The sequence below is a fragment of the Lichenostomus cassidix genome, chromosome 10 (genome assembly GCF_008360975.1).
Source record: "Lichenostomus cassidix isolate B80296 chromosome 10, HeHo_3.0, whole genome shotgun sequence".
NCBI lineage: Eukaryota > Metazoa > Chordata > Aves > Passeriformes > Meliphagidae > Lichenostomus > Lichenostomus cassidix.
Window position 1 is genome coordinate 687798 of NC_139491.1, and position 13680 is coordinate 701477.

The 13680-nt window shown below is 56.0% G+C and overlaps 1 protein-coding gene across 2 annotated transcripts in view; it reads right to left on the reverse strand.

Annotated features, from left to right (window-relative positions):
* Window positions 1-684: 684 nt before the first annotated feature.
* ADAMTS7 (ADAM metallopeptidase with thrombospondin type 1 motif 7) overlaps window positions 685-13680 on the reverse strand; it is a 33081-nt gene continuing 20085 nt past the window's right edge. The window contains exons 19-24 of one of the 2 annotated variants that reach the window (XM_085070198.1): window positions 11079-12776; window positions 10172-10324; window positions 9288-9461; window positions 8706-8852; window positions 8469-8628; window positions 685-2262 (exon numbers count right to left, since the gene is read on the reverse strand). In XM_085070198.1, the coding sequence (XP_084926324.1) occupies window positions 2090-2262; window positions 8469-8628; window positions 8706-8852; window positions 9288-9461; window positions 10172-10324; window positions 11079-12776 (2505 nt within the window). In that variant the 3' untranslated portion in view covers window positions 685-2089. The remainder of the gene's footprint in view (window positions 2263-8468; window positions 8629-8705; window positions 8853-9287; window positions 9462-10171; window positions 10325-11078; window positions 12777-13680) is intronic. The other variant, XM_085070199.1, reaches the window with a different exon arrangement.

Sequence of the window (13680 nt, forward strand, 5' to 3'; positions counted from 1 at the left end):
TATGATCCAACCTCCTCCAGCCTCAGTGCCCCCACAGCTCGGGCACTGCTGGGCTCGGGGACTGCCGTGGTTTGGGTTTGCAGTAAATCCTGCAGCTCCCAGCCCTTCCCAGAGGGACACCCCAGCCCCAGGGCTCTGCTGTGACAGCTGAAGGTCCCAGCAGGGCTGGGGCACCACACACTGCAAACCCCAGCACTCCTGACCTGGCAGGGCTGGCCCATCTGGGGACACCAATCTGGGGCTGAAACAGGAGAGTCTGGGGTTGAAATGGAGAGGTTTCTGGTTGAAAGGAAAAGATCCTCCCTGGCTGCTGCAGGTCCCTGTGCCAAAGAGACACAACCTGATAGAGACTCCAGTGCCACTGGGCTCTGGCCATGGTCTGGTGTCCTGCAGGAGGGATGATCCTGTGCCCTCAGCCAGCCCCAGCTGGGAGCCTACACACAGACAGGCACCACAGAGGGGCTCACCAGATCCTGGACCACAAATAAATTGATTTGCAGAACTGATTTACCCATCAACCCAGCGCACGTTTTAATCAACAAATCCCAGTTGCAAACGGCAGCTGTGATTGATTTTCAGATGCAAACTGATGGTTCCTCCCTGCTGCCAGTGCCTGAACCATCTCCAATTAGCTGAAAATCCTCAGAATTCTCCAAGGGGAAGAGAAAATGTGAAACCCACCCATTTCCTTCAGTAACTGTTTAATTTAACACACTCGTGAGCTGTGGCCACCAGACCTCAGCAGAAGGGTTGTCCCTTTGCAATCCTGGGAGGGTGACGGGGTGTGGGACAGATGGTGCTGGGGACAAGGAAACCAGGACTGAACACAGGCTCTTGAACAGAAAAAATTTACACCACCTTAGGAAGGAATAAAGCACAAATGGTGAAGTCATGGCTTGTGTTTTACATACAAATCACACTCAAGAATTTCCCCCTTTGGACTGAGCACTGTTCCCGACAGCCCAGGGAAATGCACCTGGAGCTGTGTGGCCCAGGATGGGCTCCAGCCTGACTCTGCCCAGTGCAGGGGGGGTTGCCTTCAAGGTCCCCCAGTTTTTGGGCATCCTCCACAGCCTGAAGAGTAATAGGGAAAGAAATTCCTACCTAAATGCTCCTGCCCTCCTCCAGAAATCAATCTGCTGGCAAACCCTGCCCGAGACAGGGAGGGATTCCTTCCCACACTGCTCCAGGAGTGGGCAGTAGGGGCTGTGCCTCAGAATAAATTGGATATTCTAGTTAAAAATCACCTAACCTTTACAGAGGAGAATCTAGATAAGCAGGAAAAAAGGGGTTTAGCCTGTAAGGCCACAGAAAAACACCTTAACCAAGCATTACACTGCTACACATACAGAAATCCAGGGAATGAGCATTGGCTGCCCCTGAGGGAGGGGATGTGCCATTCACTGCCAGAGCAGCTTCCCTCTCTTGCCCAAATACATGCAAGGGAATGTGCTGGTGGACCCCAAACCTTGGTGTCCCTGATGGTCCCCTCTGCTCCAGAGGGACTCAGCAGTGGCTTTGGCAGAGAAAGCCAGCAGTGGGGTACAAAGCCCTGCACACCCCCAACTGAAGCTGAAACTCTATTGCTCTGCCCTGTCTCCACTTCTTAAGTTAAATCTATTTAGCTTCAGTGCGTAAACATTTTAATGAAAATTACAGGGTTGCCAGCTTCAAGTCCCTTAAAGGAAAAAAAAATCCCTACCCCACAGGGTCGGCAGAGCTGGTGGAATTCTGGATGCTCACTTCAGAGATATAAAAATAATAATAAAAGTCAAGGTTTGTGCTGGCCAGCCAACACCTTCGAGAGGCTGCAAATGTCAAATGATAGCACCATAAGCATTTCTGAGAAGTCTTCCCCGAATTATTGCTGCTTTGAGGGAAATGCTTCCCTGCTGGGCAGTGTGACCCCGACAGGTCCTGGAAGCTCCATGGGGAGCAGCAGATCTGCACCCCCAGCAGCCGCATGGATGGTTTGAGCACCGTTAGAGAGTAGCACGAATGAGAGAGCCCAGGGCCTCCCCGGGCTGTGGCAGAGCCACCAGTCCTGGCTGTGGCCCGGCAGCCACAGGAGCCCTCGGGGACGGCGCTGTCACCTGCGGGAGAGCCGCTCGTCGCCGCGGTCGCGGCCGGGCCCTGCCAGCAGCCCGTGCTGGCGGCAGCTGTGGCAGCACTGCACGTGCACGGTGGGGAGGTGACACCTGCCCAGCAGCCGCAGCGTCTGGCAGAAGGCGAAGGTCAGGCGGTCGCGCTCGCAGGGGACACCTGCAAGGGAGGGAGGAGGACAAGGAGAGTGTCAGTGCCAGTGTCACCACGGCCATCGGGTGTCTGATGGAAAGGTCCCTGCGAGTGGCAGGGGTGCAGTGAGATGATCATTCTGGTCCCTTCCAACCCAAACCATTCCAGGATTCCATGGAAGCTGGAGAGACACAGAGGTCCCTTGGGGGAGAGCCCACCTGGGCACTGGGCAGCCATGGCACTTCCCATTCCCAGCACAAACAACACCTGTGCTGCTGCCAGCAGCCCCAGAGCATCTTCCCAGTGCAGCCACACTCCCAGGGAACAGAGCTGAGGTGCAGGGGGACAAACCCCCCCACACTGACACCTCCTGCCAGTCCCCAGACCTCCCCCGTGCCAGCAGAGCGGCAGAAAGGCCAGAATTCCTTTTTTCTTTGAATTGTTTAGGTTATTTTGAGAACCTGCATCATCTGGTTTGCTTCCTGCAGGTGTCCTGCAGGCCTCAAAACAAGCCTGGTGCTGCTCTGAGGAAGGGCTTTGTTTTGGGAACGGCTGGCTCTGCTGTAGGGGAGCACCCAGGCAGCTGCAGCAGTAGCCATGGTGGCCACCACAGCCCGGCCACCCCTGCTGAGTCACCCCCAGGCTGAGCAAACTGTTTGTAGGAACTGTTTCCTCTCTGCAAACAGTCTGGAAATCCCAGCTCCCACTGCAGGGCCTGGAGCACCAGGTCAGGGATTGGGGTTCACAGCAGGGAGATGTGAGTGCTGCCAGGGAGTGAGGGTGAGACATCCCACCTCCAACTGCCTCACGCCTGCCACCCCTGCATCCCACAGGATGTTGTGAGATGTCAGCCTACGGAATGACAGGGAATGACAGGGAACAGCCTGGGATGTGGAAAGGAGGGGAAAACCCTCCCTGCACCACCAGCAGCCCCCAACTCCACCACCAGCCAGACCAGGCCCCACTGGGCTCAGCGCAGCAGCCAAGACCCATCACCAAATACACACTGTTTACATGAACACACAGTTGGTTTGTTTGAATTTTTGATCTCCTCCTTCTGTACTTCACCTCAGAGCAAGGCATGACTCCCTGAGTCTGCAGCTTCTCACCCAGTGCTGTTCAACTCGCCTAAATTACATCAACTCAAAAATGAGCCTAAGCTTAAAATCCATGATTCTGTGATTCCAATTTTATCTCCTGTACAAGGAATTAAAATGAATGACAGCTTTTCTTTGGAAAAGGACAGAATTGATGCACTCTGGGGCTGAACCCCACCGGCTTTCCCCCATTGCTTCTTCCTGGGCACCAGGACCATGCAGAGCAGGGGCAGAAATGGGCAGGCAAATGGGGCTTTTCTCTTTCTCAGGACACCTCTCTGCAGAGGAAACACCAGGACCCAGCCAGGGGAGCTCTCGCTGACCACTGTCCCTCGCCCTGTCCCCTCTGGGAACAAAGGCTGTGCCGAGGGAACAGCTGCTGCCCCCATTCCCACGGGACGAGCGACCCGCGGCCGATGCAAGGACACAGCAGATGCAGAGCAGAGACTTTTCCCTGGGTTGGGATTTCAATCACAGCCCCCTCCCCCAGCCCAGCAGTGAGAAGCTCACTACACTGCTCGAAAATTTATTTTCTCTTTCAGCTGAGGTATTTCCTCCCTGCCTCCCGAGCTGCAGCTCTCTGTGCCCAGCCAGAGCACAATATGTGTATCACTGTGTCCCAAATGCACTGGGACATCAGAGCACAGGAATACACATATTCCTGTTTGCTCAGGGCTCCTAAAACACCTCAGGGGGTCCCATGAGAGGGGGAATCAGCCTGGATGCCCATGGATGGGTGGGAATGTCCTGGGCTCTGCTGGGGGGATGCTCTGCCCAGGCAGACCCTGCCCAGCCCCTCAGTATTTTTAGCACTCGCTCCATTCATTGCAGCTTCCTAGAAAGTGATTTATGGATCACAACCAAGCTGCCTCCTGCCTTCCCTGGAAAGAGCTGTGAAGGCCAGGCTGCTGGAGGCCCACACGGGGAGGAGGCTGCTTCCCAGGCCTGGAGTGATGGTTTAGCTCTTTCCTGATCCCTTTCCAGGGGGTCAGCACCCTGGGCCTGTCAGGAAATTCCCATCCCTGCGCCGTGCCCAGGCAGCAATGCACCCACTCTGCCAGGGGTTACTGCTCTCTGAACACCTCCTTATCCACAAAGGTGTGGGACTACCGTGGAAAACAGCTGGGATGGGCTTGGAGATGGGGGAGAAGAGCCACCACCCTTGGCTGGAGGCTGCTAACCTTAAGGAGACCCCGGCAGGACCTCAGGGCTCCAAAGCAAAATGACCTCACAGAATCATAAAATATGTGAATTGGAAGGAACCCACAGGGATCATCCAGTCCAGCTCCCGGCCCTGCACAGGACACCCCCACAATCCCACCCTGTGCTGAGAGCATTTTCTGAATGCTCCCTGAACTCAGTGAAGTCACTGGGAGTTGTTGAGGGGTTGAGTTCCCATCACTTTCCCAGATCCTGATGCAGTCTCAGGGTGGATGTGTGCAGGGTCAAGCTCAGGTCTGAAAATCTTGGCTGAGCTCATGGTTCCTCCCTGGAATTTGGTCTTGGGCAAGGGAAGCTGTAATAAGCACTTAATTTGTCAGTTCTTCAGAGAAGGACCTACAGAACCCACCCAATTTTCATTTAATCCTTTTACTGCTATTTCTTTCTATTAACAATTTTTTTATATCATCCTCACACTTCATTTGGACACACGTTCTGTAAGTCTATGCCAAATTTTAGGCTAAAGAAATAGCTTAAAGCAGGGCTTTAAAAATCCAGGCTAAGTCAGCACATTAGAGACTGAAAAACCCCACTTTTTTTTGGGCTGTTTTTTCAGGTCGGCGTGGAAGTTGCTTTAAATTTCATTTAAGCTTCTGCCAGCCAGACCTAAGCTTTTACTTTTATTCCTGGGAAAAATAAACTTCCTGGAACACGTTTTTGTACAAACAAGGAAAGGTTGAGCTTAGAGCTGAGCTAGCAAATCCAGGGAATTAGGCTGCTGACCTCTGGCCTTCGGGATGCTCTCGGAGCCAGGGCCGAATTTAACAAGGAAATTATTCCAGGGTCCTGCTCTGGGGCTGAGGTGCCTCCCTGTGGTCTCTGGTCAGCAGGATGGGATGGATGGGATGCATGGGATGCACCCCCAGCTGCAGCTTGGCCTGCACAGGCTGGCACCAACACGGCCACAGCTGGGAAAACTGGGATAAACCCACAAACCCCACAGTTTTCAGGTGTCAGCCCTGCTGTGGACATCTTTCTCCTACATTTAATCAAAACAGGGAGCTCTTTCCCGAGCATCCCTTTCCCACTGACTCTGCTGTTAATTAGCAGTTAATTAATTGCCTTCCATGCCTCGCTCAGCAGCACCTCCTGGCCTCACCGCTTGGATAGGGACTTACACGCTCAAATGGCAGAGAAAATTGGGATTTGCTGCAATTACTTCCCACATGGATCCCTTGTGGACAAACCCTGGGACTTGCAGAACCACGACCAATTTCATTTCCTTACTCAGAGCAAGCAGCAACACCACGTTTAATTGCCAATTAATCTTGTGGCAACTGGAAATCCAGCCAGCCCTGGATAATGAGCCGGCAAACAGGAGCAGTGGGAGAGCCAGGGGTGTCAGGGACTGACCCAGTGTGAGCAGAGGCTTCATTCCTTGGCCCCCACAGCCCCCAGCTCAGTCCCTATGCTGGCTGCTCCCAGGATAGGAGCTGAATTCCCGGGATAGGGGCTGAGCTCCATCCCGCCGCTCTGTCCTGCTCCCAGAGGAACTGCACCACTTTGTGCACACTTGTCCTTGAGCCAGTGAAGTCTTTAGCTCATCCCTTTGGAATTCCAAGCTAAGACACCTGTGGAACAGCTGTGTTTGCTGTTGGAGCCAAGAACTGGCCGCATCACCTGCCTGGCATGAATCTGAGGAACTCAGAGACCTCCCTGATATGGGATCTGGAGAAACAGGCACAAGGGAGTGATTCCTATCATGGCATAACCACAATGAGCACCCAGGGCTGCCCTGCTCTGTCCTAGGCAGGGATGTGTCACCACAACCAGGATCTGCCCAAAAGCTATGTCCAGCATGGCCACCACCCTGCAGTGACCAGCCGAGTGACCAGCTCTGTTCATCCCCTGCTTCCTCCTCCAGTACACAGCAATTCCCACTTTTCTGGTTTAAATCTCTCTGATCTGCTGGATAAACTGCTGCTGGTTTCTCCAAGCCCTTGGGCTCAGCTCCCTTCCAAGACACCACAAACAATTCCCAAATAAATGTCCTCAGCCTCTGGAGCACCACACGGAGGCACTGGGGTGCCCTCGGCTCTGATGCTCCCAGGAGCCATCTAAGGACACACTCACAGCTGGCTGCAGCTGTAAGACAGCAGCCACATTCAAAAATAACCTTGGTGCAATCTTCAATTAATTTATAACCTGGCAACAGCTCAAGACTCTGGTTCTAATTAATCCCGACCTCCTTTAATTGAGGAGCTGATTGCCGTGAGATGATTGTTTGTGCTTCATCTGTTCCATCTCTGCTCAAAATCCATCTGATAATGGTTTGAACAGCTAAACCCTGCTGGGGTTATTGGCATTTTTGTGTCCAGTGAGGACATGAACACTCACAGACTCAGCCCTGGCTTTGCTGGTACCAGAGCACCTCATGCTAGAGGAGGGAGAGGCTCCTTGTGCTCCTCACAAAAACATGGATTGCTCCAGCCTGAATCCACCTTGGGCAGTAAAGATCCCTTAAAACACAGGAAAGGGCTGGAGTTACATTTATGTCTTTCTGGGAGCCTTTGCCTGTGCATTTACACATCTGGGATTTCCTGCCATGTGAAAGTTTTGTTCCCCTTCATGCTTTGGCTGGAAACGTTTGTATTTGCAAGAGGCGTTTCCTGCCCTGGGCTGCAGCCAGAGCATTTATGTCATTTTTGATCCAGGATTTTACCATTTATTTGTGTGCTTCCTACACATCTCAGTGGTTATTCTGGTCCAGCCTTGGCTCCACAGCTCTCATCACCAAGCCTGGCACGGAAATTTTCCCTTCACAAAAACAGCCGGAACCGCACATCGTTTCTTGAGCAGGGCTGACTCATCATTTCCTAAATGCTGGAGTGCCCCGTGGCCCTGCAAATGCTCCAAAAAGGAGCAGATTGATGGCCAAAAACATTCTGATGGCCAACAGTGCCAGTGGCCAAATCCCACCTAACCAAAGCCAATGCTCCTGCCCGCCCTGGAATAGGAGGAACACGCTGGGCACGGGACAAACACAAAGAGCTGGAAGGGTGGAATGGCTGTCCCAGGCTGCATGGATGTGTGGAGCAGCCATGGATCCAGCTCCTCCACCCCAGGCACCAGCTACTGCTGCCCCCCTGCCCACCCTGCTCCATCTCTCAGCCCTCCCTTTGTCCAACAAACCTCCTGGAGGTCCAACGACACTTTCTGGGCACCCAAAGAGCTTTTCTTTTGCACAGACACATTGAAAAGATAAAGCTGATAAATGATTGACATGCTGGTATCAGTGACATCTAATCCTTCATTATATTGCTTTTCCTCTAAGTGCTGTTAACCCTTGCAGCCCCCAGATTCCTGGCTCCCAGGGAACTGCTTGGCGCTGTGGGATCTATCTCCGTGAGGGGAGGAGGGAGGAGAAGCCAAGTGAGTGCCTGTGGTGTGGCCAACCACTGCGGCTGCAGCCAGGGCAGGTAAAGGAAAACCAGGTTAGAATGGGGCTGGCTCCCTGAGGCACCTGCTCAGACATACCTGAAGATGCTGCAGAACTGCTCCTTTATTCCGTTTCCTAAAGCTGGGCCCAGCTTGTTTCACAAACTCTGCATTCCAGGACTTTACCACTAAACAGCCTCCTGAGAGCTCCATCACAGGGTATTCCCCTCTGCCTTCCTTTTCCTGAATGCTGCCCCTGAATGGGGTCCCTTCACCCCACAGGGTCCCGCGGGTGTCCCTGTGCTGGGTGACACTGCTGACTCCAACAAGCACAGCCCAGCTCACCCCTGTGCCAGTAAAACCCTGCTCGGCCCCTTGAGGGACGGATGCTCTGGACATTTATTACACTGTTATAACATTCCCACTTCATCATGAGTAACCCAAGTCAGCCTTACACAATCCATGTATGAAACACTCACTCCATCTCCCCACAGACTGCCCACACCATTTTCCAGCCTGGTTTTGGCTGCTGCTCACCCGGCTCGGAGCTGTCGCAGTCCTGGGGGTTGCACTTCTGGGTGCTCTCCGGCCAGGGCTCGTGGTCACACAGGCTGCTGTCCTCCTCGGCCACCCCTGTCCTGGTGTCGATGCACTTGACCTGGCGCCGCTGGATTCCCCCTCCGCAGGGAGCCGAGCACTGCGGGAGCGCAGGGGTCAGGCTGGGGACAGTCCCCGTGTCCCGCAGAGCCCCCAGTGCCGTTCCCCGGGGCTCACCTGCCCCCAGGAGCCCACCACCCAGGTGGTGCAGGGCTGGGTGTTGCAGGGCCGGGAGCTGTTGGGCCGCAGGCTCTCCTCGCAGCGGCCTGGCTCTGGGCACGTCACCAGCCGGGCCTGCTCCCCGCCGCCACACGGCTCCGAGCACTGCGGGACAGCAGGGACACAAAACATCGTCAGGGACACAAAACATCGTCAGGGACACAAAACATCGTCAGGGACACAAAACATCATCAGGGCCATGGGCTGCATGCCCTCTGCCCTGGGGACTGCTGGGGGTGTTCACTTGGGGAGGGGAAGGTTCCAGGGAGACCTCAGAGAGCCCCTCAGAGCCCTCAGAGTCCCAGGGCCTAAAGGGGCTCCAGGACTGTTGTGGAGCAGAAAGGCCTTTCTGAAAGTGAGGTCCGTGCTGCCCTTGTACAGAGGCCCTGGCACAGGGTGCCCAGAGAAGCTGTGGCTGCTCCTGGGTCCCTGGCAGTGTCCAAGGCCAGGTTGGACACTGGGGCTCAGAGCAGCCTGGGACAGTGTGAGGTGTCCCTGCCATGGCAGGGGTGGCACACGCTGTCCCCTGGGCAGCCCTACCTCTCTCCAGGAGGATGTGTACCAGGCCAGGCACGGCACGCTCTGGCAGGGCAGCTGTGCTGGAGGCTGGGCGAGCACAGCCTGGCAGTGGAAGGGCCGCAGCAGCCGCTGGTCTCTGGTGTCAATGCAGTGAACATCCCGAACCTTGGTGCCTCCGCCGCAGCTCCGGGAGCACTGGGGAAGGACAAGGCACCACCATGGGGAAGGAGTGAGGGTTTGGGCAGGAGAAGGGGAGGTGACCCCAGGGACAGGCTCTGCCTGGTATTGGGTTGAGCTGACTCTTTACCTTCTTTCCCCTCTTGCTCTAGGCCAAGCTAGAGCACAGTCCCTGCAGCTCATCTATCACTACCACCCCTCTGAAACCAGGTGGGTTCCACTTGTAACAAGAACAGCCTTTATGCATTAAACAACTCATGATCCCAAGGAACAGCAACCACCCTGAGCAAGGAGGGCTGTTCCGCACCACCCAACCTACTGCATTCATCCAACCCAACTGCAAACATCCCCTGGCAGTGCAGAGTGCCCAGAACATTGTCCAGAGACTGACAAATCACAGAGCCACAGAATGGTTTGGGATGCACCTTAAAGACCATCTTGTTCCAAGGCCCTGCCATGGGATGACACCCACTAGCCCAGACTGTCCAGCCCCACCAAAGCTGGCCTTTCAAACCACTCTTTGCTTAGCTTTTCCAAATTCATGACTTTTTTTACCAGAGCAGGAAAATATTGTGGGACAAGTAGTTTAAACTCTGTGGCAAGTGCAAACCTCTACCATCTGCCTTTGTGAGCCATGGGGAAAGGAGCCTCCCTGAGAGCTGGTGTGACACCAGACCTGCCTTGTCCCGCGGGTTTTTGGCTCCCTCCCTCCCAGCACAGCCCCTTACCTTGCTCCAGTTGCCCACACGCCAGGCCGAGCAGGGTCTCAGGGAGCACCTCCGGGCAGGGACAGGTCTGTCAGCTGCAGCACAGCCACTGTCACTGCCACTGCTGCAGCGCACAGACCGCCACACCGCGCCGACACCGCACGTGGCCGAGCACTGCAACACAGGGACCCTGCTGCTCTCCATCCTGACACCCCTGAGCCTGCTGCTCTCCATCCCAACACCCCTGAGCCTGCTGCTCTCCATCCCGACACCCCTGAGCCTGCTGCTCTCCATCCCAACACCCCTGAGCCTGCTGCTCTCCATCCCAACACCCCTGAGCCTGCTGCTCTCCATCCCAACACCCCTGAGCCTGCAGCTCTCCATCCTGACATCCGTGAGCCTGCTGCTCTCCATCCCAACACCCCTGACACCCCCAGCTCTGGATCTGGCCGAGGAGGCAGCCAGGTGACCCAGCAGAAAGGTCCCTGGGGACTCAGCTCCTGTCTTTCCCATGGGCACTGGGAGGGTGCTGGGTAAGCTAGGGCTGTGGGGTGATGTGGGGAGAGGACCTTTCCTCTCTAAGTAATGCGACATCAGGCAGCTCTCAGCCCAGGGAAGGAGGGGGAACATGTTCCTCCACATCCCATTCCAGCTGTTTCTGCTCTGGCTGGGACTAACCCTTCCTCTCCCTGCTCAGGGTTTGCTCCCAGGAAGATTCTCATGGCCACTGCTGCCCACAGCTCAGGGGAAAATGGGGCACCACCCTGAGCTGGAGGTGCCTTTAGCTTTTAATTACCAGTTCTCTCTTAATTAGCACTAATGACCCCAGCCACTGAGTGCTGCCAAGAGCAACATCCCAGAGCCAGCCAGGACAGGGTCACATCAATACCTGTCCCATGTCACACTTTTGATGGGATTCACCACGTACCTCACTCCAGTTCCCGACCTCCCAGCTGGGCTTGGCAGTGGCTGCTGCAGTGGTTGATGGTGGGAGCAGAGCCTCCTCCTCCTCCTCCTCCTCCTCCAGCCTCTTCTCCCAGAGTGGGGGTGGCAGAGGGGTAGGCTGGGACAACTCATCCCCATCCCTGGAGGCAGATGTCCCCGGGGGTGCCCACGGCAAGGGTTCCTTCAGTGCAGTGACACTGAGTGGGGTCCCATGGGAGGTCAGCTCAGTGTGGGGCGATGCCAGATCCAGGTGCTGGGACACCCCTTGTGTCCCCCATGGCAGGGGGGACTCTGCAGTGTGGGCAGGGGGGCTGTGAGCTGGGGCTGTGGGCATGGCTGGGGCCAGGGCATCCTGTTGGGTGAGGCCCCTGGAAGTGAGCTGGGTGGCTGGCTGGGGCATGGCAGGGGACAGGGACGCTGGTGGGGCTGTTGTGGCCACCGAGGGGGTTGAGGTGGGGGCTGTGGGGGTGTGGAGCTCTGGCTGGTGCCCTCTCTGCCCCATGGGAGCCCCATCAGCACCCATGGGAGGGGGACTCACAGCAGGGTGGGGGCTGCCAGCACTCCCTGCCACCTCCCAGCCCGGGGCCTGCGGGGTGGGCAAGGAAAGATCTGCCCTGTCCATCCCCCGGGCTTGCCCGCCTGCCTGCGTGTCCAGAATCCCCTGGGGCATCCCTGCCCACCCGTGCTGCTCCGTGGGCTGGGGGGCTGCACTGTTAGTGTCACCAGTGATGGCCATTTCCCTGGAGTCCTCATGGTCTCTCCCTGCAGGGCCAGCCATGCCATGTCCCTCGGTGCTCACATGGCCACTGCCATGGGACACATCCACGCCGGCACTGCCCCAGCCCGTGGGCACTGGATCAGCTGGGTGGGGTGCCCAGGGAGAGAGGCCATGGCTGGTGGGCACAGCTCCGTGGGGTTCATCCCTGGGCTGGTGGCCGTGGCTGCTTGCAGAGCTGTGGCTCACGGTGCTCTGGGTGAGCAGGTGGTGCTCAGAGTGAGGTACAAGCACTGCGTCCTGCTCTTCCTCACCCAAAAAGGCAGGGGTGGTGTATCTGGGAGTGGCTGATCCCACATCCTCAGGGAGCACGTTCAGGAGGTCATTCGTGGCTGAATCCCCAGGCTCTGTCTCTCGCTCACCCACAGGAGCAGAAGGGTTTTCCTCATCGGTGCCAGGATGGTCCTCAGTCTCTCCTCCCATCTCGGTGGTGAGCAGGGCCTCAGTGGGCACCTCCTGGGACCCCTCCATGTTATCAGTGCTCAGCTCTGGCTTCAGCTCCTCACCTTTGGTCTCCTTCTCCGTGAAGGGATAGTAAGACAGATCCTCATGGAAGTTGATAAAGTTATAATCATAGTAAAAATCATCAACAAATACATTTCCCTTCCTGGCTGAGAAGTCCTCCTGGGTGATGACATTGACATCGTTGGACTCTGGGATGTTTGGGACTAAGGGGTTAAATTTAGTAATGTGGTTGCTGGGGATGTAATGGATTTCATTGAACACCTCCCTGCTGGAGGAGCCGCTGCCAGACCAGTCGGCATTGCTGTCCCATTTCTTGTGGCACTGTGGCAAGGAGCAAACCCTGTCCTGGCTGGGTCTCTCTGCAGGGTCACACGCAGCCCCGGTGCTGTTGCTGCAGTGCACAGGGCGCCTCTGGGTCCCATTGCCACACGTCACAGAGCACTGGGGAGAGAAGAGAGAGGGACAGGTCAGCAGGGCTGGGCTGTGAGCAGTGGCTGTGCCCCCCGGTGCTCTCTGTGAGTCCCCACTGTCCCCTGGGCCACAGGGCTCCACGTCACTCTGCCAGCTCCCAGCGCCCACCAGGGCACCTCCTGTGCCAGTCCCACCGTGGCAGGGGGTGGGGAGTGCTGCTCACACACATTACTGCCCAAATCGGGGCTCCCCTGTTGGACACTGTCCCAAAACAGGGCTGGTGCTGGTGGCACTTTGCTCAGGGTGATCCTTGGCCTGCACTCCAGCCACAGTTTTCCCGGGAGATGCATGCTGGAAGGGCAGGGGTAGGATGATCTAATAGCTCTTTCCTGTGACCTATTGCCATGAATTGCAGCTCTTCTTCTAGAAGAGCATTCTTTGAAGCAGGGAATAACAACATGGGTGTTGTCCGAGTAGGGAAAAAGCAAAGGTCAGGAAGGAGCTCTGTTGGGGTCACCCTGTCCCCCCATAATGGGCTCTTTGAGATGGGTCAGTACAAAAGAAACTGAGAAGCTGGAGAGGAGAACAGCAGCATTTTCTGCTGCATTTGGGCTTGGAGCAACCTGGATTTCTGAAAGCTGTCCCTGCTCATGGCAGGGGTGGAACAAGATGAGCTTTAAGGTTGCTTCTGCCCCAGAGCATTCCAGGATTCTCTGAGAACACCATGTGGCCACCACCAGGCATTTCCAGCTGCCAGAATCAAACATTTCCACACACCAACAGCCGTGAGAGAGCTGCAAGGAGCTGCTCCTCCCCTGCCATGGCACTGCCAGACCAGGCAGAACAGAGGTCAACTCCCACAAAGCTAAAACTTCCCAGCAAAGGCTTCAGTCCCACCCAGGAGATAAACTCCAGGTATCACAGCGCTCGCAGC